The 25,093-nt window shown below is 44.1% G+C and overlaps 1 protein-coding gene across 8 annotated transcripts in view; it reads left to right on the top strand.

Annotated features, from left to right (window-relative positions):
• DRG1 (developmentally regulated GTP binding protein 1) overlaps nucleotides 1–25,093 on the top strand; it is an 80,992-nt gene that overhangs the window by 40,734 nt on the left and 15,165 nt on the right. For 2 of the 8 annotated variants that reach the window (XM_081542419.1, XM_081542425.1), the window contains exon 4: nucleotides 7,079–7,189. Coding sequence is in view for 1 of the 8 variants with exons in the window: in XM_081542418.1 (XP_081398544.1) it covers nucleotides 24,387–24,428 (42 nt within the window). In the remaining 7 variants the exon portion in view is untranslated. Of the gene's footprint in view, nucleotides 1–6,802; nucleotides 6,837–7,078; nucleotides 7,190–8,979; nucleotides 9,146–24,294; nucleotides 24,429–25,093 lie in introns of those variants that run through there. The other 6 variants (XM_081542423.1, XM_081542424.1, XM_081542421.1 and 3 more) reach the window with 6 other exon arrangements.

Genomic DNA, 25,093 nt, shown 5'->3' with positions numbered 1-25,093 from the left:
ATCCCCAGCGCCCGCAGCCCAGCGAGTCGCCGAGCGCTCGGGCCCCAAGCCCGGCGGGCGGGCCTGGACGCTTTGTCCCCGGCTGTCCGGGAGATGCTGCCGCGCACGGGTTGGACGCAGAGGTTCGTCTGCTCGGGAAGAACCGGCGACCGCCGCCAGGGAGCCCGACTTGGAGCCCCGGGCTGCAGGCACAGCGTGTGCGGGCGGGAAGTTCCCACAGTTGCAAAGAGGGAACGAAGTATGTGTTCCAAACTTTCCACGGTTCCAAGCTGAGCGCTTCCATTAAGAGAAGCGGTGGCGGGGTGGGGGGGGGGAGCATTCTGGGTATTAGCATGCAAATGAACGGGCCCGGCTTCCAACTCCTTTCGGGATTCCCGCCGTCGCGCGCCCTAGTTGCGCGGAGCCACGCGCGCCCGGGGGCTTCCGGGCGTGGCGCACGCGCGAGGACTCGAGTTCGAATTCGAGACCTCTGCTCGCTGGTTGTGTGTCCTGGCGCCAGTCACTCGGTCTCTCTGACCCTTAGTTAAACACACTCAGTTTCCTAGTAGGTACACCGAGGACAGCAGCACCTGTCTCGAAGTCTGCACAGCACGGAATTCTGGGCCGCGTCTTTCTGCTTACACACCTCCGCCTTTCTAGGTCAAAGTAGGTGTAAAACACCTGCCGAAGAAAGTAAGTGCTGACGCGTAGAGGCTTGAAGGAAGTTCCCTGGACCCGGAGCCGGGCCATCTGTAGTCTAAGCCCAAACTAGCTGTGCCGCCTCAGGTTACTGCCTTAACCTCTCTGAGCCACAGCTCAGATCCTTTGGTGGATTCTGGGAACCGGCAATTTTTGTGTTGGAGAGCAGCGACAAAGAAAGAGGGAAGGGATCTGATTATTGAGTGCTTACGGTATAACACACAGCCGCTCTCCAAGACAGAGATATACTCCCATTCTACCGCTGAAGAAAATGAATGACTTGCCCTAGACCGCACAGGTAGTGGCGGGGCCAGGAATCTGCCTGGGTGTGCCCCTTCTTTGCCAGGGCCTCCTGAACCCCCCTCAGTGTCTCCACATGAACTAGGAACTGGTTCTCAGTCTGCTGTGTTTAGAAAGCAGGGTGCTGAGACATTCATCCTGGAGGGGTCACTGAGAACATGGGTTCACAGAGTGCCTTCAGAACTGTTCCACAGTGCTCTGAGGAAAACAGAAGATGCCTCAGCCCCGTTTTGAAGATAGGAAGCCTGAGGCTCAGAGAACTTGAGGGAGTGGCCCGTGATCCCTCTATGAGGAAGTGGCCAGAGATGGAACTAGATCCCAGTCCTGACTGCTACTGGGAGCTTTTTTCTGCATGTCATTGGAGCAGAATAATTGTGTGGTTGGCCTGTGATGGTCTCCCATTTTCATCTATGGCTGAACTTTTCATCTTGCCTATCTCTTAGGTTCTTTCTTTTTTTTTTTTTAATAAATTTATTTATTTTAGTTGGGGGCTAACTACTTTACAATATTGTAGTGGTTTTTGCCATACATTGACATGAATCAGCCAGGTTCTTTCTTTTTTGATATAATTGAGGTGAAATTCACATAAAATTATCCATTTTAAAGTGTGTAATTCAGCAGCGCTTAGTACATTCATAGTGTTGTGCAAACAAGACCTCTTATCAAGTTCCAAGACACTTCTGTTACCCTAAAAGAAAATTCTGTCTCGGCTCCCTGCTTCCTCCAGCCCTGGCAACCACCAGTCTCCATTCTGTTTCTATGGATTTCCTTGTTCTAGATATTTAATATAAATGGAATCACACAATATTTGATCTTTTGAGTCTGGCTTTTTTTACTTAGCATAATGTTTTCGAGGTTCTTCCACACTGTAGCACTATCATTCCTTTTTATGGCTGAATTCCACCGTTTGGATATACTACCTTTTATTTATCTGTTCATCGGGTTGATGGTCTTTTGGCTACAGTGAGTAGTACCACTATGAACATCCAATTACAAATGTTTGCTTAAGTACCTGTTTTCAATTCTTTTGGGTATATACCTATCAGTAGAACTGGTATCATATGATAATCTATGATCATTCTGTGTTTAACTGTTTTCCACAGTGGCTTCACCATTTTACATTACTACCACATATGTCTTTTTATGAGCAATTTTAGGCTGATCAAACCTCTCATTTTATGAATAAACATGCTGGGGCTCAGAGAGGTTAAGTAACTTACCCAAGGTCACACAGCAAGTTTCAGACAAGAATCAAATTTTCCTGAGTCCCTAGCCTTCCACCCACTAAGAGTCTCCTAGCCACCTTCAAAGACCTGAACTACTTGCCTCAGCATTCAGTGACTGATTTGACAGACCTGTCTAGTGAACAGCTAAATCAACCGTATTGTGAAGCTCCATCTATTCTCTCAACATCTGTCCAAAGATCCCATCACCATGTTCCCAATTTCCAGATCACACCTTGAAAAGATGCAGAGCTCGTAATCCCTATGTCTGCCTCCTGCAGCTGGCCTGGTGGGCCCTCTTCTGTTTCTGTGGAAACCACGCGCCTCTGTTTTGGCGGTGCATGAGCTGGACAGCAAGCTGAGAGCATCCTGGGCTCCCAGGCTAAGTGGAGCTGTCCAGGCTGTTTGCTCACTAGATCCATATTTACTTAGCACCTACTAAGCACTAGTTTTTTTGTCTGTTTGTTTTTCAAAAATTGTTTTAGATGCCAGGGATACAGCAGTGAGCAAGTCAGACCACGAACCGTGCCCTCAAGGAGCCCACAGCCTAGGGAAGGAGACAGACAAAAAAAAAAAGGACATCAAAAAGACTTCTGTCTCTCCTCCCCCATTCCTCAAATTCTCCCATCCTTCCAGGCCCTGTTCAAATCCCACTTCCTCTGGGACATCCTCTCCACAAGCCCAGATCCAAGTAATAACTCCTCTCATCTCTCACAATGCTTCCCCCCCCGCCCCCCCCCGACTGCGAAAGTGATATGTGCATTGCAGGAAAATGTAGAAAATACATGAAAAGATAACAAAAAAGAAAGAACCCCTCTAATTTCATTACCAAGAGTTAAGCACTACCATTTCCTTCTGGTCTTTCTCTCCTTCTGTGTATGTATAATGTTTTTATTTTTTAAACATAACTGGGTTCTATTTTGTACACTGCTTTACAATCTGGTCTCAGAGCAGTGTATTTTCTTCCCAGCTTGTTTCTTTCGGTGTTCCTGTCTGGGAACAGGGCGTGGATAATAACAGCGGACATTTATTGAACAGTAACTGCCAGGCATGGCACTGAGAACGTTAACTTGGTTTGCCGTCTGTCATCTCGAAACCTCCCCGTGAGGCGCAGGCTCTGGGATTCCCATTTTGCAGAGGAGGGCATTGGGAATGGCCAGATGAGGAAGGGGCCGGGGTGACCGATATGCATAAAGCAGAGTGGCACTTGGACCCCAACCGCCCCTGGGGCCTTCCGCACAAACCCAGACCACCAGGCTTTGGTCGGCCGGTTGGCTGAGCCAGGGGTCCAATGGGAGGGAGTGATGGAGAGGAGCAAGCCAGAGGGGCACCTTGGTTTCTGCCAGGCAACCAGAGAGCACCCTTCACACCTTTATCGGGCCTGCTTAGAAGGCATGTGACGACAGCACGCCTCCTCTGCTGGCTCCCCAGTGCTGGGCTGTGTCGACAGGGCCGTTCATTGGGCCATGGTGGCACCTCACACAGGAGCAGAGCACGGGGTCTGGAGCCAGAAGACAGTGTAGTTTTGGGTGAACTGTGCCAGAACTTTATTTAGAGCCTCCAGCCTTCCTCTGGGGGTTATTGCCCTCTTTCTATAGGTGAGGTTACTGGGAAGTGATGTGGTTCGTCCAAGCCTGCATTGGTGGAGGGTGGGCTCCAAGTCGAGAGCTGGCCTCCCTGACTCCAGCAGCCAGTTCTTAACACTGAACCCTAGGCCTCTTCTCTTTCTTGACAACTGGGTGTCCTTCGTGCCTGGAAAGAGCGTGCAAATCATTTGCCTCTTCACAGAGGATCCTGCAAGAGGCCCCAGAGTTTCTGCCCCCACCCCCACCCAGCTTATCTCGGCCTCTCTGTGCTGTGGTCTCCAGGGCCTGACAGGGACCCTGTGGGCTGGGGTTTATCATCAGCCATATTTCCTGCCTCTTTGTCACCAGCAGGACTTACTGTCTCTTTCAGTTAATCGGGAACGAAAAAAAGAGCAAGAAGGCTTTCTATGTACTTATCTTATTTTTTTCCTGTATGCAAATCTATGAGGATTTTTCTTCTTGCTCCTAATTAATTGAAGAAGAGTTATGGTGGCACTGGTGACATGGGTGCAGGAAGCATGGCAGATGCTAAACTGTTGTATGCACGCTTGCGCGCGCGCACACACCCATACACGATAGGCCAGTGGCCAACTGGAGAAAGCTGGCTCCAGATACCAGAGTCTATATCCTTAATATAGGAAGAATTCTTAAAGATCGGTTAAAACGTAAACATTCTTCAAATCAGGATATTTGTTTTACTGTGTTTTAGGCATTTTGTGAATTTGAAATTTTTCAAAATAAATGAATTAACTAAAAAAAGAACTCTGAACCACACAGCATTGTGAATGTCCTAAATGCCACTGAATTATGTACATTAAAATGGTGCCTTTTACATTATGTGAATCTTACTTCAATTTAAAATTTTATTTTCTTTTTTCTTTCCATCCATCTAGTAGGCTTTGTTGGTTTAGTTTTAAACAACATTTTTCATGACCTAATTATACAAAAGGTAAATGATTGCTACAAAATACAGAAATATAGAAATAAAATTGTTTTAAAAACAACCATAATCCCAACCAGCAACAACCAAGTTACAATTCGGGGAGCATTTATTGGTAGTACTCTAATTTATATTCCTTTTCTTCTCTTTCTTGACACAAATACATTAATTTTTAAAAGAATATCCTAAAGGAAGAAATGTGCAAAGGACACAAGCAGGCAACTCACAAAAAGGAAATGCAAACATCCCGTAAAAACCAAATACTATTTCCAGTGTGCTAGTTGGTCTCCATTTACACATGGCTTCTCCAGACAGCCTAAGTATTGGTTTGGCCAAAAAGTTTGTTCCGTTTTAAGTAAAAGACACATCCTTGGTGAAAATTAAAAATGTCTTACAGTTTTACTTAAAACTGAACAAACTTTTTGGCCAAACCACTAGTTAGCTCTCACTATGTTTCCAATGGTGCCCGAAGCTGCCCCTTTCTTATTTTCACAACGCCTCTGACACCAGTGTTCCTCCGGTAATAATTACCCCTTAAGTTGTCTTCTTCCCTGCTAGACAAAGGCTCGCATGCAGAGAAGCCTCTTATCTCATCCCCACAGCGTCTCCATTGCCCAGCACAGTGGATGTGACTTAGAAATACTTGTTGAATGAATCTATGAAAAAGGCCATTTTTGGCAATCAAATTATCAAATGTTTTGCTCACTGTCATTATGGCTGCAAGGGCCCAGAAGGACCTGGTGTTCTCATGCTCTGAGATGGTGCCTCGGTGCAACTTTCTGGAAAGCAATGTTTTAAAAGCCTAGGAAATACGTTTACCCTCTGAGCTAGCAATTTCATTTGATGAAATCTGATGAAATAAGCACAGCTGTGCTCTTAAGATAGGGGTTCAAGATGTTCACTGGAGCACCGTTCCTAATAATGACAACTGGAAACCATCAGTTGTTTGCACGAAAAAAAGTGACAGCGTTTGGGTTGAGTTAAGCTTTTAGCTGAAGACTCCATGGGAAAGTGTGGCCCGACCACCAGCGCCCTTTGAAAACTCTGTCCGCACTATATGGCAGGGTGGTCCCCGGACAACTCCCGTTCCCCAGCCCTTGGCACAGGACACAGAGCCCGGAGCACCCTCGGAGCTCAAAACAAACATGTTTGTTGAAGTGAACCGACCTCAATGGAGAGATCACAGGGTAACCTGCCGTGGATGTCCATGCGGGGCCTCTATCTCGGGCTTTTCCCAGACCACTGCCCTCCTCTGAGCCTCAGTTTCCTTACCAAAACGTTGGCTCAAAAAAGTTAGCTCTTGTTATCACGGCTTGCCATGGTGGTGGTCAGCCTGGCTTAGGTAATTTTTATTTTTATTGTTAATTTTTCCAAAATGGGTTATTTGGAAATGAAAAGCAGAAGGAAAGAAAATGACCCACAGCCCTATTACCCAAACAGAGGTAATAAAATGTTATTTTTGCCTAGCCCTTTCTTCTCCCAATTTTTTTTTATCATGGTAAAATACACCTAACATAAAATTCACCATTCTAACCATTTTTAAATGTACCATTCAGTGGTTTTGAATACATTCAGCTGCTCAGAGGTAAAGAATCCACCTGCGATGCAGGAGATGTGGGTTCAATCCCTGAATCAGGAAGATCCCCTGGGGAAGGAAATGGCAACCCAATTCAGTATTCTTGGCTAGGAAATCCCATGGACAGAGGAGCCTGGCAGGCTACAGTCCATGGGGTCACAAGAGTTGGACACAACTTAGCGACTAAAAAGCAACAACAAATTGTACAACCATCACCACCATCCATCTCTGTAGCTCATTTCATCTGGCAAAGCTGAAGCTCTGTGCTCTTTAAACAATAACTCCTCATTCCCACCTCCGCTGCCCCTGGCAACCACCAATCTACTGTCTGTCGGGATGATTTTGACTCCTGTAAGTACCTCATATAAATGGAATCATACTATATTTGTCTTTTTTGGCTTATCTCACTTAGTATAATGTCCTCGGTGTTCATCCATGATGTCAGAATTTCCTTCCTTTTTGAGGCTGACTCATATTCCCCTGCATGTATGAACCATGTCTTACTTATCCACTTATCCATTGATGATACACAGGTTACTTCCTTATTTTGCTATTGTAAATGATGCTGCTATGAACATGGATGTATAAATAGCCTTTTTTTTTTTTCTATTCCAACCTGTAGATTTTTTAAAAACTGTTACAGGGATACCAATGAATATATACAATTTTATCTTGCTGCTTCTTCTTCTATTTTTTAAATTTCTTTGTTTGGTTGCACCGGGTCCTCACTGAGGTGCCCACGAGACGGTCACTCTTCGTTCCTTTCTTCTTTTAGTAGTGGCATGCAGGCTCTCCGTTGTGACCCATGAGATCTAATTCCCGTATCAGGGATTGAACCCGGGCCCCTTGCATTGGGAGCGTGGAGTCTTAGCCTCGGGACCACCAGGTAAGTCACTATCCTGCTTCTTAAATGTACCAGTATGTCATGAACACCCTGCGTGTTACCACTGGGGCTGGAGGTAGGTATGTTTGTGTGGTAGCTTCACCTTTTACCTTAAGCATTTCTAGAGTGTTTCATTCTATTTTTGTAATGAAAAGGGATTACTTTTGTAATTTGAAAATCAATGAAGATTCCATAATGTCGTGAGTACTTTTCAAGTCATTACATAAACATTAAATATAAGATAAGAAAACATTTTCACTCGATGCAGAGTTTCCTGTTGCACGGATGGTTGTATTTATTTTTAATCAGTTTCTATGTTGGCCCTTTAGGCTGTGTTCTTTTTATTTTTCTTTGCTGTTAGAGTCAGCACTGAGATGAACATCTTTGCATATCACACATAGCGGGAGTTTCTGAATGATCATCTAATTTTGTATGTTGGGCTGGAAATAGAGGAAGACAGCTTGTCGGGCCGGTGGTGCTTTCTCAAGGCATTTTTTTTACCGGGAGAGAAGGTGAAAGATAAATAGAATTTGGGCAGGGGGCTTACAACAACAAAAGTGAAAAACAGATTTTAAAATAAGAATTATCATGTAAATTACTGGAGTTGCCATAAATGAGCCTCAGGTCCACTCTGGCTCAGACATTTGGGGTGTCAATCCAGACTGGTTAGTAGTGATTCTCTCACCTCAGTCCAGGGCTGGGATGGAGGGTTGCAGGGAGATGACGCCTGCAGAAGCTTGCAGTCCAGCATCCACATTTCCAAAACCCCTGTCAGGCCTCTTGCAATTCCCTCTGAGGGCATATGTAGTTCCAGCCATGGAGAAATTCCTGGGGGAAGGACTGACTGGCCAGACTTGAATCCACTGCTATGTGGGTCCAGTCAGCTGTGGTCAAAGGCAAGATCACGTGGTGCAAACTTGGCTGCCAAGAGCCAGCCCTCATCTCTTTCTTCCCCCAAGCAATCTTGCCCTCTACAGATTGGCTTTCTCTATCTATCCAAGCACATGGTAGAAGAGGGCTACATTATGGATCCCAAATTTTGTCATGTTCCTTATCCCAGGCACACTAACCAGCTAGAACTGCTGAACTCCAATGTTTAGTCCCTTGGAAAGAAAACTGGATGAGCCCAGTTCAAGTCTCTTATTCACCCTGGTACTATGTCTGTGGCCAGGAGAAAGGAAGGAGTCCTGTCCTAACAGATGACTCCCAGGTGGGGAGAGGGCAGTTCTCAGAAAACGTGGATTGTTATGAACAGGTCAGATATCTTACAAGATGAGGGCTCTTCCTGATGCAACTACATCATGTCGTAGCTGCTCAACTGCTAAGCTTGAAAACGTTTTCTCAAAGGAGGGGCTTGCTTGGCTGTGTTCCATTGAAACACCAGAGAAACTGAGGAGTCTTTTCCTTTTAAGGATTTCAGGACTAGAAACCTTTGTGCACACAGACTAATCAGATTGGCCAGCACCGTGAGCTAGGCTCCCTGCCGGGTCCTGACCATCCAAAGATGATCAGATATCATTTCAGCTCTGGAGATCCTGCCCCCTCCCACAATATTGTGTCTGTATCAGTCAAGCTCATTTAGAAATCTGTTATTTCCGACACAGCCTGCTTTGCAACTTCCATATGACTGCATTAGAAGGCACTAAATTGCATGAATTCATCTGAGAGTTGAGATCACAGGAACTAATAATGTACTTGATCTCCTTACTTTGAATCATCATTTTTTTTAAAACAAAAATATTATGAAGGCCATTGACGGTGGTGAAATTAATATCCGGTTGGGATTTCCCAAGCAGCCGCAGAGGCCTGTCATTACGGAGCGGAATCTGGGCCAGACACCCTCGTGATACTCTCCAGTGCCTGCCTTGGCTTGTCGCGTCGTGCTTCTGCTGAGAGCAGGAGGGGAACACGCTCAGTGCAGGACACAGATGCGTCTGGGTTGCTGTTGTTGTTCAGTCGGTAAGTCGTGTCCGACTATTTGTCACCCCGTGGACTGCAGCACCAGGCTCCTCTCTCCTCCACTGTCCCCCAGAGTTTGCTCAGATTCATGTCCATTGAGTTTGTGATGCCATCGAACCATCTTGTCCTCTGCCAGCCCCCTCTCCTGCCCTCAATCTTCCCCAGCATCAGAGTCTTTTCCAATGAGTTGGCACTTCGCATCTGGTGGCCAAAATAATGGAGCTTCAGCATAAGTCCTTCTAATGAATACTCTCTGGGTACCGGTACCTAACCTTCCATCTATGAGCTGGGTCGCTGTGGATGGTTCATCTCCCCTCTCTGAACCTCAGAAAAAAGGGCTGGCTGCCTCTTAAGTTCTATTCCACAGAACCAGGGACTCACGGCTGTTAAAGCCTTGGAGCTGGGGATTCCAGTGAGCAGCAAAAGAAAATGTTCACACATTGCTTCGTTAGATAGTGCCTGAATTGACTACACAGGGCTTGTGTTTCTCTTATGATTTTTAAAACAAATCTTAAAGACTCTGAATAGAAGGGACAAAGGCGAATTTAAAAGCAAGAAAAAGTTGAGCATCATCTTTTAACACATCCAGGTACATGTTGCGCTAACGTCATTTTGTTTTAAAGCTAAATAAACCGTGCTGCTGTCTCAGCCGGGTTTTTCCTCTTCTTTTATCTCGTGTGCCTCACATGGAAGCAGAGATCCTAGGTTTTTCCTCTGGGCTAATACGCGGGACCCAGTGCAAAATGAAAACTCAGGGCCCCGTTGTACGCAAGACAGGAAGAAAAGTGGTGTTGAAAGTAATAGCACGTAAGGCTTTTTCCTTTCTTCTGTGATCACTCTTTCTATTAATATCTATCTGTCTCAACTTACGGTGTTTTTCATTTCCTATTTAACATAGTTCCAAGGAGAGAAAAAATAAAATTTTAAATTATTGCTATGAATTTTACCATTCCCCTTGACGTTGTGCAATGCTAGTTTTAAATGCAAAAATCTATGAGAGTCTAACTCACACACAGAGTTACCAAATTACACAAGTTGCATTTTGTAACTTGTCTACAGGTTTGTGTTTTGTGCTTGCCACAGCAGTGGTAGCGCTGCACAAAACACACTCAGCTGTTTTTATTTCACTTTTCGAGACACGCGCGTTCCAGCAACGGCTTACTGATGAGTCAGGGCAGACTGGAAGGAAGAGAAACTCTGGGTTGCTCTGTCTTTGCATTTTCTCCTGTTGTCATTTCCAGCATAAGTACTTGGCTGATACAAAGGCATGTGAGTGAGAGAGAATACAACTGGGCTCCTTGGTCTTTCATCTTTCTTAAAATGTTAGTGTCTTCTTTCTGCGTTAGGGCAAGTCCCAGTTCAAACGGAAGGCATGGCCGCTCAGGGCTGTGTCCCCGCTTCCCCTCAAAGGAACCCTTTGACCTTGTACTTGCATTGGGTCTCGCTGACTTCCCATGTAGCGTGGCTCCACCGGAATCTGCGCCCACCAGGCATCTGGAAGACTGGGTCCATACGCCACGTATCTGTGCCGTGATCAGTCATGTCGGACTCTTTGTGACCCACGGACTGTAACCCGCCAGGTTCCCTGGTCCTTGGGATTCTCCAGGCAAGAATACTGGAGTGGGTTGCCATTTTCTTCTCTAGGGGTCTTCCCCACCCAGGGATCGAACTCGCATCTCCTGCATTGGCAGGCGGATTTTTACCGCTGAGGCACCAGGGAGCCCAAACTTTGACTCTACATTGATTTGTGTGTTTGCGTTACTTTACGCCATGCCACCTTTACGCCACTGTCAGCTCTTCCAGGCCAGAGAATGTGTTGGTTGTCACTCAAAGCAAGTGCTCGGAAAACGACTGTTTGAAGGAGAGGTGAGTGCCAGGAGTGTCTTCCCAAAGGGATTCTGATAAACCACAGTTGTTAATGAACAGAGAAGTTCCCCATGATCTAATACTGAGTTCAAAGAAAGATTGGTATGAAACAATATAAAGAATGATTCCCTTGTAGCAACATGGATGGACCTAGAGATTATCACACTGTCAGACAAAGACAAATATCATATGATACCGCTTATATATGGAATTTAAAATATGATACAAATGAATTTATTTGCAAAAGAGAAATAGACTCAAAGACATAGAAAATAAACCTATAGTTACCAAAGGGGAAGGGTGTTGTGTGTGCCTAGTTGCTCAGTCGTGCCTGACTCTCTGTGACCCCATGAGCTGTAGCCCGCCCGGCTCCTCTGTCTATGGGATTCCCAGGCAAGAGTACTCGAGTGAGTTGCCATCGCCTTTTCCAGGGGATCTTCCCAACCCAGGGACCGAACCCACGTCTCTTTTGTCTCCTGCATTGGCAGGTGGATTCTTTACCACCAAAAGGGAAGTGGGGAGGGATAAGTTAAGAACTTTGGATTAATAGATACACACTACTATATATAAAATAGATAAACAACAGGACCTACTGTGTAGCACACGAAGCTATATTCAGTATCTTGTAATAACCGACCTTAAGACATGTATACTTACCCCACTGGTACTTGTATTACTATTTTTAGTATATAATTTTAAGTTTCAGAAGTAATACTCTGTTGATACTTGTTTTAACAGGTGAAACTCTCTTATCATCTCTTGCCACTGACCTCTCTTTCCACCCCCTGGTTGTAACCAGGTTTGTAGCCCAGAATGTATCTATTTCTTTATCCACATTCATGCACGTATCTGCCGATAAACATAACTACATGTATGTATAAAGGTTTTGGAAATCAGACTTTAACTTTTTTTTTGTTTTTGGCTGCAGGGCTTCCCAGGTGGCACTGTGGTAAAGAATCTGCCTGCCAAAGCAGGAGACATAAGAGACATGGGTTCGATTCCTGGGTGGGGAAGATCCCCTGGAGAAGGGAAAGGCCACCCACTCCCCTGTTCTTGCCAGGGAAATCCCATGGACAGAGGAGCCTGGCGGGCTACAGTCTACGCGGTTGCCAAGAGTTGGACACGACTAAGCACATACATACGAAGTGAGGTGCTGAGAATCATCACATTAATTAATCATGGCTTAAGATTTCCTTCGTTTTTACCTAATGTCCTAGATCCCGTCCAGGACACCACACTGTATGTGTCTCTGTTGCTGTTTGAGTTTTTATTGATTTATTTTTGGCTGCATTAGGTGTTAGTTGCCGTGCCTGCAGGATCTTTCGTTGTGGCCCAAAGGCTTAGTTGCCCAGAGGCATGTGGGATCTTAGTTCCCCAACCAGGGATTGAACTGGTGTCTCTTGCATTGGAAGGAGGAGTCTTAACCCCTGGACCACCAGGGAAGTCCCACCACATTATATCTGAACTGGCATGTCTCCTCAGGCTCCTCTTGGCTGTGACAGTTTCTCAGAGGTTCCATGTTTTTGATAACCTTGACAGTTTTGAGGAGTCCCCATCAGGTATTTTGCAGGATGCCCCGCTACTGGGAGTGGTCTGATGTTTCTCTCATCATCAGACTGAGGTTATGGCTTTAGGGGAGGAAGACCGCAGAGGTAAAGCATCATTCATCACATCATATCCAGGGCACCTACCATCTGCATGACTTATCACAGTTGTTGTTAACCGATCACCTGGCTGAGATAGTGTTTTCAGAGTTCCCCAAGGTCAAGTTATCCCCCTCTCCGTACACACTGGACTCTTTAGAAGGGAGTCACTATGCAGAGCCGGCACCCACGTAGTAGAGGCTTCTGTTCCCCTTCTTCACGGACAGAGTAGCTGTGTAAATCATTTGGAATTTTGCACAGATTTGTCTCTTTGCTCCATGTCTTTTTTTAAATGTTTATTTTATTTACTTATTTGACCACATCAAGTCTTAGTTATGGCATGTGGGAGCTAGTTCCCTGACAAGGGAGTAAACCCAGGTCCCCTGCTTTGGGAGGTCGGGATCTTAGCCGTTTCACCACCAGGGAAGTCCCTTCCCCACGTACCTGTTAACCAGTCATTCACACCGACACGGACTCATGGACGTTTGTTATTGATCCTTCGGGTGTGTGTTGTGCTCCTGCGTAGCTCAGTCAGTAAATGACCCACCTGCAGTGCTGGAGACCCGGGTTCAATTCCTGGGTCAGTAAGATCTCCTGGAGAAGGAAATGGCCACCCACTCCTATATTCTTGCCTGAAAAATCCCACGGACAGAGGAGCCTGGCGGGCTACAGTCCATAGGTCGCAAGAGTCGGACACGACTTAGCACTCTCTTTTCTTTTTTTCTTTTTGGGTATGTACTTCTTTATTTATCTTATTGCTCAAATTGTTCTAGTTTTGGCCATTGGGAGCTTGTATCTATAGGATTTTATGTGAGTTTTTTTGTTTTGTCTTTATTTTCATAAAAATTAGGTAAACTGCATGTGTGTGTGCATGCTAAGTCGCTTCAGTCGTGTCCTATTCTTTGCAACCCTGAGAATGGTAGCCCGCCAGTCTCCTCTGTCCATGGGATTCTCCAGGCAAGAATACTGGAGTGGGTTTCCAAGCCTTCCTCCAGGGGATCTTCCTGACCCAGGGATCAAACCCACGTCCCTTATGTCTCCTGCACTAGCAGGAGGGTTCTTTACCACTAGCGTCAACTGGGAAGCCCTCCCTTTTAGTATCTATGCATAATTCTGTATTGTTCATATACAGAGTGGATTCTACTGTTCCTCTACTGATGGACATTGGATTGTTGCAGTTTTTTTTTTTTGCAATGACAAACAATACTGCCATAAACATTCTTGTACTTATTCAGAAATTATACGATAGATTCCCCAAAGTGGAATGCAGGGTCAAAAGGCATGTATGTTTTAAACTTTGGTAAATACTGTCATTTTATTTCCCAAAAGGATTATCACAATTCACCTTTCAAGTAACAAGGAATGAGAGTGCTCCTTTTTTCCACATTCTTACTAGTACTGGATGTCATTTCTCTATTTTTATCAATAAAATGGGGACAAAATACTATTTCCTTATTTCTTTAATTAGAATTCCTCTGGTCAGTAAACCCAGTAAGCTGTTTTTCATATATTTACTGACCATTTGGGTTTTCTCTTCTTGGAATTGCCTATTCATATCCTTTGCTCACTCCCGTTAGATCACTCGTCTATTTTCTCACAACAATTTGTAGAAGCTTTTTATATAGTATCAATAAGAATGATAGAGCTTTGTTTTTAGTACGTATTGTAAATTTTTTTTTTATCAGTTGGTTACTTACATTCGACTTTGTTGTGGGTGTCTCCTGCAGTCCAAAAATATGTTGTTTTGTAGTTAAATTTGCCAGTCATTTCCTTTAAGGCCCCCGGGTTTGTCTTATTTTAGAAGGCTCCACTCACCCAAGTTTTTATAAATGCTTTCTTCACGTTCTCTTGATTGTGGTCATTTTTAAAAGATTTAATATTGTACCATTTCATGTAAAATATGACACTCTTACAATAATATAATTCCACTTACACCTCCAATATTGTCCTTTGTGCTATGATAGTCATATTCCATGTGTCTGTACAAAACTCACAATACAATATTACTGATTTTGCTTTCATCAGTTGTCTTTTTAAGAAAATATAAAACCAAAATTCTCCAGTTTTACCGAGACACAGTCAATGTGTAATTTAAAAGACAACTTAAAAAATATTTATCTACATATTTGTCATTTCCAGAGCTCTTCGTCCTTTTGCTCATCAGAGTTCCATCTGGAGAACATCCATGAGCATTTCTTGTGGCTGGCAGTGAACTTGCCTTAACTTTCATTTATCTGAGGCCGTCTTTGTTTCACTCTTATTTTCTTTTTTTCCTAAACTTTAAGCTTTTTGTTCTGTAATCAGATACAGCTGATGAACAGTGTTGTGATGGTTTCAGGTGAACAGTGAAGGGACTCAGCCAGACATACACGCGTGTCCATTCTCCCCAAGTCCCCCCATTTAGGCTACGACATGACACTGACGGTCTCGTTTTCTGGGGGTACTTTTTTGCTGGGTGGAATGCTGTTCTCCATTCTAGAGCGCAGGCCCCCTGTTTCCGCATGCAGGGGCCTCGCGCTGGTGCCCTCCTGCGTCTGTTTCTGATGAGACCGGGCTTGTCGCTGGTGCTGCTTTCCTCCAGGCATCTTTTTCCTCTGGCTGCTGCATGATTTTCTCTTTAGCCACGGTTTTCAGCACTTTGCATATGGGGTTCCTAGGTTTGTACTTATCCTACTTGAGTTTGTTGAGCTTCTGGGATCCACAGGATTATCTTTTCTGCCAAACTTGGGAGATTTTGGCCCTTATTTCTTTGCACAGTTTTTCTACCCTATTATCTCGCTGCTCCTTCTGGGCTCCTGATGCACTGTTTGATGTTGTCCTGTGGAACACTAAGACTCTGTTCATTTTTCCCCCCAATTTATTTCTCTTCGTTGTTTAATTTAGATAATTTCTATTGGTTTTTCACGTTTGGTTTAGCTTTTCTCTGCACTTTTAAAATCTTTTGTTGACTTCATAAGGTGAGATTTTCATTTCAGACGTACTTACTTGTTCTATAAATCCCATTTGAAAAAATATCTCCCATGTCTCTGCTAAGATGTTTCCTCATATGTCTGCTTCTTCCTTTAAATCCTTGAATATGTTTATAAAAGTCTTGTTAAATCCTTCCCTGCTCATTCCAACATCTAGGTCCTCTTCTATAGGTTTTTTTTATTTTTTTTACTCTCTAGGTTATATATCTCACTTTCCTTTGTCCTTGCACATGCAGGTTTTTTAGTATGGTAGATATGAGTGATACATTGTAGGCAGTCTGGATTTTGCTGCATTCAAGGGTTTTGAGTTTTGGTCTGGTAGGTAGTTAAATAACCGGTGTTCCCTGACCAGGGATTGAACCTGTGTTCCCTGTATTGCAAGGCAGATTCTTAACTACTGGACCAATAAGGAAAGCCCCACCAGGTTTGGTTTTGAGCTGTGTTTGGGAGTCTCTTTTGGGTTTGTCTTTAGTCCTTGGACACGACCTTTACTCAAGTGCTTAGTTCGTACTCCTAAAGCATGGCCTTTGGGAGTCTCAGCTGAATAACCCAAATATTGAGGAAGTACATTCTGGTTGGGTTTGAACTCCATGTTCCAATATTGAGCAAACTTTGCTATCTCTGTTCAACTCTCAGCCCCAAGCAGTTGTCTCTGCTGAGCCTCACAGGGTCTCATTCTGTATACACACAGCCTATAGCCCAGTTTTCTTCAGCAGAAGAATCAAGAGGAATTCCTACATAGACTTTTGCCTCCTTCCACCCCCTGTTGTGCTGCTCCTGTACCCTGACCTGCACATTCTTGCTGCCTCAGCAGCCCCAAACACTGCCTTCTGACTTTTCAGCTCAGGAAGACCGCTCCTTTGCTTGGGATCCACTGCAGTTGGCAAATTGTCACCAGGGAGAAAACCAGCAAACATGGCACTCATCTTGTCTACTTCCCTCTTCTCAGGGATCACAGTCTGCCTTGCCTGTTTTCAAAAGCATGAAACCAATTGCCTCTGATTTTGTCCAGTCTTATACAGTTGTTGTTGAGGATTAAAGGATTAGTTCATCATCGTTGGAAGTGGAAGTCCTACTTTCTCTGTCTTTTTGTAAACATCTTTTTAGAGGTATAATTGACATAATACATTGTACCTATGGGAAGTGTACAAATATTTATTCATCTACATTGGGTCTTAGTTGCTACATGTGGGATCTTAGTTCCCTGACCAGGGGTCGAATCTGCATCCCCTGAATTTTAAGGTGGACTCTTAGCCACTGGACTATCAGGGGAGAACCTAGAATGTACAACTGATGAGCTTTTATTTATGTATATTCCCATGGAACCATCACCATAATAAAGTAATAAAGATAACGAACGTATCTATAATCCCCAAGTTTCCCCTTATTCTTTAGAATTGAAGACATCTCAGCTTAAAACCATCTGAATCTGGTGCCTCCTAAAAATGACTGATACTTACTTTTACCAACTCTAAGGAGTTAATATACTAGTCTATTTAGGTCTAGTCTTCTCTTCTGGGGAAATTGTAGTATTTTATTTATTTATTTATTTTGCAAGGAATGATGGTATTTCCCATAGATTTTCTAATTATTTGATGTAGAGTTATACAGAATAGCTTTTTGTAATCATTTTTAATTGCTTTTATTAGTGGTTATATGTCCTTTCTGATTCACGGTTACTGTTTATTTATTTTTTTTCTATCTTTTACCCATGTTTCAGACTTGCCAGGTTATTTTTCCTTTCTATTTTATTGGGCCTTTCAGATCCTTTCAACTATTTTGACAAATTGTTATTTTGTTCATTTTCTATTTAAATTATTTTTAGAATTTTCTTTCTACTTTACATGGTTCTTGTACTAATTTTTAAAATTGAATATTTAACTCATTTATCTTTTTAAAAATAATTACAACCTTTAAGACTACACAATTTCCTGAGCACAGCTTTTGTAGTATTACCATGGTTTTATATGACATGTTTTATTCATAAGGTTATAGATAATTTGACATTTCACTATTTATTTATTTAAGTATAGTTGATTTACAATATTATATTAGTTTCAGCTATACAACATAGTGATTCAATGTTTTAATAGAAACATTGTTATACTCTATTTCTTATTTTATTTGAAATTTTTATTTTTGGTTACACTGCGTGGCTTGCAGAATCTTAGTTTCCCTGTCTGGGACTGAACCCTGCCCCTGACAGTGAAATCTCAGAGTCCTAACCATTGAACTGCCAGGGAATTCCCAATACTCCATTTAAATTTATTACAAAATAATGGCTCTATTTTCCTGTGCTGTACAATATATTCTTGTTGCATACTTATTTTATACATAGTAGTTTATATCTCTTGATCCTGTACCTCTATCTTGTCCCTGAAATTTCACTTTTCAAAATTTATTTAGAAGTGTTTCTTAATTTCCAAGTGGTTACACTTCTCTCATATCTTTGTTGCTGATATTTAGTTTAATTAGATTCTGTTCAGAGAACACAGCCTATGTAATCTCTACTACTTGGTTATTTAGAAGGTTAAAAAATACAATTCAGTGGTTTTTAGTATATTCACAATGTTGTGCTGATATATCCAGAGTCAAGTTTGTTACATTTTTATTGCCTCAAAAAGAACCCCCTACTCATTAGCAGTCATCAACCCACCTACCCCCAAGTCCTATGCTATGCTAAGTCGCTTCAGTCGTGTCTGACTCTGTGCGACCCCATAGACGGCAGCTCACCAGGCTCTGCTGTCCCTAGGATTCTCCAGGCAAGAATACTGGAGTGGGTTGCCATTTCTTTCTCCAGTGCATGAAAGGGAAAAGTGAAAGTGAAGTCGCTCAGTCGTGTCCGACTCTTAGCGACCCCATGGACTGTAGCCTACCAGGCTCCTCCGTCCATGGGATTTTCCAGGCAAGAGTACCGGAGTGGGGTGCCATTGCCTTCTCCCCCCCCAAGTCCTAGGCAGCCACTAATCTATCTGTCTCCATAGATTTTCCTGTTATGGATATTTCAAATGAAATAAAGCTTATAATAAACGGTCTTTTGTGACTGGCTTCTTTCACTCACTATAATGTTTTTAAGGCTTTGCCTATTGTAGCATGAATCAACACTTCATTCCTTATTATTGCTGAATAATATCCCATTGGTCTTCCCTGGTGGCTCAGACGGTAAAGAATCCACCTGCAATGTAGGAGACTTGGCTTCAATCCTCAGGTCAGGAAGATCCCCTGGAGAAGGGAATGGCTACCCACTCCAGTATTCTGGCCTGGAGAATTCCATGGACAGAGGAGCCTGGTGGGCTACAGTCCACGGGGTCACAAAGAGTTGGACATGACTGAGTGACTTTCACTTACTCACTCAATGTTCTATTTTATAGATATACCACATTTTATGCAACCATCATCAGTTGATAGATATGTGGGTTATTTCCACTTTTTTTTTTAGTTCTACCAGTTTATTGCTACCAACCCATCTCCTTCCACTCTCATGCACACAAGCCCAGTCATGTAACCCCAGGTACTGCAGCCTCCCAGGCTCCTCTGTCAATGGACTTTTCCAGGCAGGAATACAGGAGTGGGTTACCATTTCCTTCTCCAGACTTTTAACGTATTATGAATAATAGTCTTTTCTTCTTATTTGCATTTATCTGGCACATCTTTAACCATCTACATGTCTGTCTATTTTCATTCTTTTGTTTTTAACCTTTCTTTGTCAATTGTTTAGGTGGTTTTTTTTTTTATACTAAGATCCAGCTAGATTTTTTTTAAAAATTCAAATTTCTGTTTTTGAGAGGGTAATTCAGTCTTTTTATTGTATGAATAGATGTATTGGATGTTATTCCTTTCATTCTATTTTATGTTTATTATACATGCTGCTTTATTATTTCCTCTTTCTCTTTTTCATTACTTTGCTGCCTAATCATATTCTTTATCCCTCCTGTTATTTTAGAAGCTCTCCTATACTTTTTGATTTTACATTGTTACCTTCCCATTGCTGACATCATAATCAAATGTACATTTCTTTATTAACATACTACCGTTAAATATGACTAAGGCTTTGGAGGTACATGTATTTCTCCAATCTACCTCCATGTTGCTAAACTAGATTGACATTTCTAGTCTAGGGTTTTAATAAGATTTCTCATCAGTTAATTTCTTCTGTTTTGAGCATACTTAGAACAAATAATACAAGTTTTTGGATATTTTTACAATTTTCTCAGAAGAAAACTAAGGGAGGAAAGTGAGTTATCTTTTAGTAAGGTACTGTTTGCTCTTTGTCCCCAAACGACTGCCCGCCCTGACCGTATTCACCATCTCAGATGAGCAGGATGTATGCTGGTGTTTAGGAATAATTTCCTTTCTTGAGACACCCTTAGCCCATACACTCGCTCCAGCCTGATGGCACTTTTGAAGCCCACAGTGCTTCCCCTGCCCTGCCTTTGCTCATCTGCCTGGAATGTTCCTTTCTTTCATCTCTATCTCCCTGGGCACGTCTCTTTCAAAGCCATTTTCTGACCCAAACCAGATGTAAGCACTTCCTTCTTTGAACCCCACAAGGTAGCTTGTTTATATCTCTTCTGACACTTGGCATTGCTCATTGGCTCTTGTAGTAATGAGTTTGGGGTATTTGCATACCTTTACGCCTCTCCTGGGGGATAAAAGATATCTTATCTTTGCATCCCCAGTTCCTACCACAGTCCCTGGCTCATAATACATACTCAGCAGAAATGACTAGACTGTATTGTGCAAATCAAGGAATCATCCACTCGAATGGCAGAAGAGGTAGACTTTTAGTGAAAACTTTGGTGTATTTTTTTCTTTTTGCAGTGGGAGACAAAGTGTTTGTCGAGAAGAATTGTCTTCATCATGCTCTGTTGTTTTATTCCGTTGTTCAGTCATGTCCAACTGTGACCCCTGGACTCAGCACACCAGGCTTCCCTGTCCTTCACCATCTCCTGGAGTTTGCTCAGACTGCCCTAGATGTGCACATTCTCGAGAATTTCCCTTCTAAAAGCAAAACACATCACTCACTAGTGATATTAATACCCATCCTTCATGGAGGGCTTCCCACTCTCTACTGTCACAGTATCTGGGAATTTTTTTTCTTTTTTCTTTCTGAATCTGGGAATTTTAAAGCCAATTAAAACAGTGGTAACATGGATTTTTCATGTATCATTATCCTCTTATTTCTCCTGCCATCAACCAGACACAGATGTTTAGCTTACCTTACTACTGTGTCTGTAGGTAAATAGTCATTTAGGGGGAAAGTTACATATCTTTTAAGCATCTTAAAAAAAATTTTTCCCCTGTCTCGTTTTTATTTCCATTTTTTTCCTGGTGTACAACCTTTATTATTTAACTGTTAGAATTATTTAATGTGTTTAATAGATACGCTTCAGGGACTGCCTGTAGCTGTCCCCATGCTGGCGTTGGAGATTTATACCCTCACAGGCTCAGGGGTTGGTGGGGCAGAGTGACTGGTGCTCTGACGGGGTGAGAACCTGGGGCAGCCACTGGCGGCTCTCTACCCAGTCTGCAGTTTAAGGAAAGCTTTTCAGAGGCCGTATGGACTGGAACACCATGCGGCTGAAGAAGAGTTATCTAGATGTAGATGGTGCAGAAGGAAAGGGTGGGAGAAAAGTATACTGAGCATAAAACACAAGGGCAGAGAAGACCTGCGCATTTGAAGAACTGCAGTTATTTCAGAATGCTTGCAGTGTCCTGGCAAGAGACAGAGCTTTTCTGTCTTTCCTTTGCTTCATTCCTATTTTTTTTTTTTAAGAAATCCAGTGCCAACGCACCAGTAGTTTAGCCCTAGGGCAAACAGGCCTTCTGTTGCGGTTAGTGCCCAGCAGACCTGGGCTAGCTATGGCTCTTAGAAGCTGAGCTTTAAGGCCTGGCTGTGGCCTCCCAAGGGCTTCCCTCATAGCTCAGTCGGTAAAGAATCTGCCTGCAGTGCAGGAGACCCAGGTTCGAGTCCTAGGTTGGGAAAATCCCATGGAGAAGGAAATGGCAACCCACTCCAGTATTCTTGCCTGGAGAATGGATAGAGGAGCCTGGCAGGCTGCAGTCCACGGGGTCGCAAGAGTTGGACACGACTTAGCAACTAAAGCACACACACACACACAGACACACACACACACACTTGGCCTCCCAACCTTGATACTTAAGGCACAGGGACAGTGCCTTATTCACTCTCTGCTCTGTCCTCAGACCTGGTACAGTTCCAACCAGCGATAGGAGCTCAGTTACTATTTGTTGGATGAAGAAGATGGCCACCCAGGACCTGGGAGGGCTTCCCTGATAGCTCAGTCAGTGAAGAAGCTGCCTGCAGCTCAGGAGACCTGGGTTCCATCCCAGGGTTGGGAAGATCCCCTGGAGAAGGAAATGTCAACCCATTCCAGTATTCTTGCCTGGAAAATCCTATGGTCAGAGGAGCCTGGTGGACTACAGTGCATGGGATTGCAAGAGTAGGACATGACTTAGTGACTGAACCACTACAGGACCTGGCAGAGATCAATATTACCCTTCGGCACAATCCTGACAACTGGGGCCCCCAAGGTGGTTTCTGGGGTGTCTTTGGTCAATGAAGTGGTTAACTTAGCTGCAGGCTTCCTATGACAGATTTGCTAAGGAGAACCTCTTCACAGAGCATCATGCCCTTGATATTGTCAGCCAATTAATTCCTTAAGTACTCTAAGTTAGCAAAGGCCTGCTGATTTGATTTTATCTGTCTTTTAAGACTGATCTTTGATCATATCCCATTCCAGCTGGACTGCCTCTCCCCTCCTTCCCTCCTCCATTACTGACAGTACATGATCTAATTACCTCATTGCCCCTTAATTTATTTATGAAAAGACTGAGGTTAAAGAAAAAAAAAAAAGAAACTTCTGAGTCCTTCGGGACTTTCTATAAAAGCTTTTCTTACCCCATTCCCTCCCATATGCGGGATAAAACCTCCTTTTGCATCTCTGGCAAGTTGGAATTGTTCTTACTTAAAAATTTAGATAAATAAACTTCCCTCCCAGGGCTGAGTGGAGGCCAGCCTGCAGGTTAAGCCTGGCCTGTGGACTCCCAATGGATCAATCAATCTATCAACAAGAATTTCTTGATCTTGCAGGAAGCAGCTTTCAAAATCAGCACACAGCTTCTGGGTGTCCTGGCTTCCTCTGCACAAGACACTGGGGAAGAGGAGCTTTTTGAAGTTTTAAGTTTTATTATTATTACACAAATAATGCATGGATACATTAATCTTTTTAAAAAAACCTGAACGACAGTAATATGCAGAGTAACAAGTGAAAGGCTTTCTCCACCTTCCCTTGCATCCATCCCACTGTTTGAGATTGTATCCTTTAATTCATACCATTTAACCATGCGTTTTCTGACATGTACAACTATATAAACATCTAACTTTAACATCTTTCCATGTCCTATCTTTTTGCCTTTTCATACTCTTCATGGGGTTCTCAAGGCAAGAATACTGAAGTGGTTTGCCATTCCCTTCTCCAGTGGACATTTTGTCAGAACTCTCCACCATGACCTGTCCATCTTGGGTGGCCCTACATGGCATGGCTCATAGTTTCATTGAGTTAGACAAGGCTGTGGTCCATGTGCTAGATTGGTTAATTTTCTGTGACTGTGGTTTTCTGTCTGTCTCCCCTCTGATGGAGAAGGGTAAGAGGCTTATGGAAGCTTCCTGATGGGAGAGACTGACTGAGGGGGAAACTGGGTCTTGTTCTGATGGATGAGATGAGATGTGATGGTTGGATGGCATCACCTACTCAATGGACATGAGTTTGAGTAAACTCTGGGAGTTGGTAGACAGGGAGGCCTGGTGTGCTGCAGCCCAGGGAGTCACAAAGGGTGGGACACGACTGAGCGACTGAACTGAACTTTAACATAAATGGGATCAAAACGTAGGTGCAGTCTTGCTATCATTTGTTTCTTGAAACACTATGTCCTGGAGATCCTTTGTAAGACCACACAGATCTACGTTTTAATGCCTGAAATAGTATTTCACAGCATAGAGGTACCGCTATTTAATTATCCTTAAAACAGTTTAGAGTTTTTCAGTATTACAAGCAATGTTCCAAGGACCAGTTCTTTGGGAATTATCCAAGCATGCATTTACTGCGGGCTCCCCACGTGCCACGCACTTTACTCGGGGTTGGGGGGGTAACCAAAACAGACACCTAAAAATAGTTTGAGTGATGGAAAGGGGGTGCTTTCTTTTCCCAAGAGGGCAAGACAGGCTGGAGATCGGTCTCCACATCAACCCAGGAGGCCAAGCAGTTCCCCGGGGTGTCTCCCCGTCGGTGCTGGCGAGGAAGATGTGGGTGCCCTTTTCAGGAAAGAGGGTCTGATTGCTGCGGGTCAGCAGCGAGGAGTCGCTCCTCATACACCACGCACCTGGCGCTGGGCGCGGAGCCCTAGGCGGAGCGCACGTCCGGCGAGGCGGGGCCGAGCGGCGCGCGCCCTTCGGCGCGCTCGGGGAGGTAAGGCCCGGGGCGGCCTCTCTGGCCCCCACTCCCGCGGGCTCTATGACACCGCACTGGCTCGCGGGACGGGGCGGGGTTGGCTGAGGAGGAGGAGGAAACCAATTCACGTTGTGAATCTCGCGGTGAGGCACGCGCGGAACTCTCGTGAGAAACAGGAAGTACCGCGCTTGCGCACTGCTGTAGCGCCCGGTGGTTGTGGCCGGTCGGCTGGCGACTGTGAAGCCGGGAATTGCTCCTGTGGAGGCCGTTGAGTCCCCCGCAGCTCGCCACCATGAGCAGCACCCTAGCTAAGATCGCGGAGATCGAAGCCGAGGTAATGGACGCTCGGACGCTCTGTCCGAGCCTTCCTCTAAAGCGGCGTTGCTCCCGCCTGAACTCCCCTCAGACGTGTCAGGCCCGGAGCCGCGTTGCCGGACTCCCCTCAGCCCGGGCCCGCGTTCCATACTTTTGCACTTCTGTTGGCGCCCCCTCCCAGCGTTCGGCTCCTGTCTGAACTTTCAGTTTTCTCTTTCTTTTCTGTGAGCAGCACGGAATCCTATCCCCTCACTTCAGCCCTGATTTGCTCACGTACCTCAGTATCTTTCTTCACACCCCTTCTTCCCCAGCCTCTGCTTTGGTGACCCCCTTTCCCAGAGTGTTGCTCCCGGGAATAGGGTCTGGAAGTAAATTGTCATCTGTGGTAGTTTTGATTCCACCTGGATTGTTGTGTGGTTCTTTTGTCTGAAGGGCTCAGAGCTCTTTAAAATCGGTTGGGGTACACGGGGTACAAGCAGTTGAAAAGGGTTCAGCAGTTGAGTTCTAGTCTAATCTGTGAACGCTGATTGTAATGATTTTGGTCACATTTCTTCCCTAGGGGCCTCAGTTGTTTGCTCTGTAATGAGGCGAATTGACTGGGTGATGGAAAGAATGGATTTTTACTCTTTTTAAGTCTGACTTAAAATGGGTATATTGACGTTAGTAGGACTTAGAAGAAAACAT

Source organism: Giraffa tippelskirchi, chromosome 11 (genome assembly GCF_054371585.1).
Source record: "Giraffa tippelskirchi isolate mGirTip1 chromosome 11, T2T-mGirTip1v1.2.pri, whole genome shotgun sequence".
NCBI lineage: Eukaryota > Metazoa > Chordata > Mammalia > Artiodactyla > Giraffidae > Giraffa > Giraffa tippelskirchi.
The sequence above is the reverse complement of the archived record's forward strand: the minus strand, read 5'-3'. Positions and strand labels throughout refer to the sequence as shown.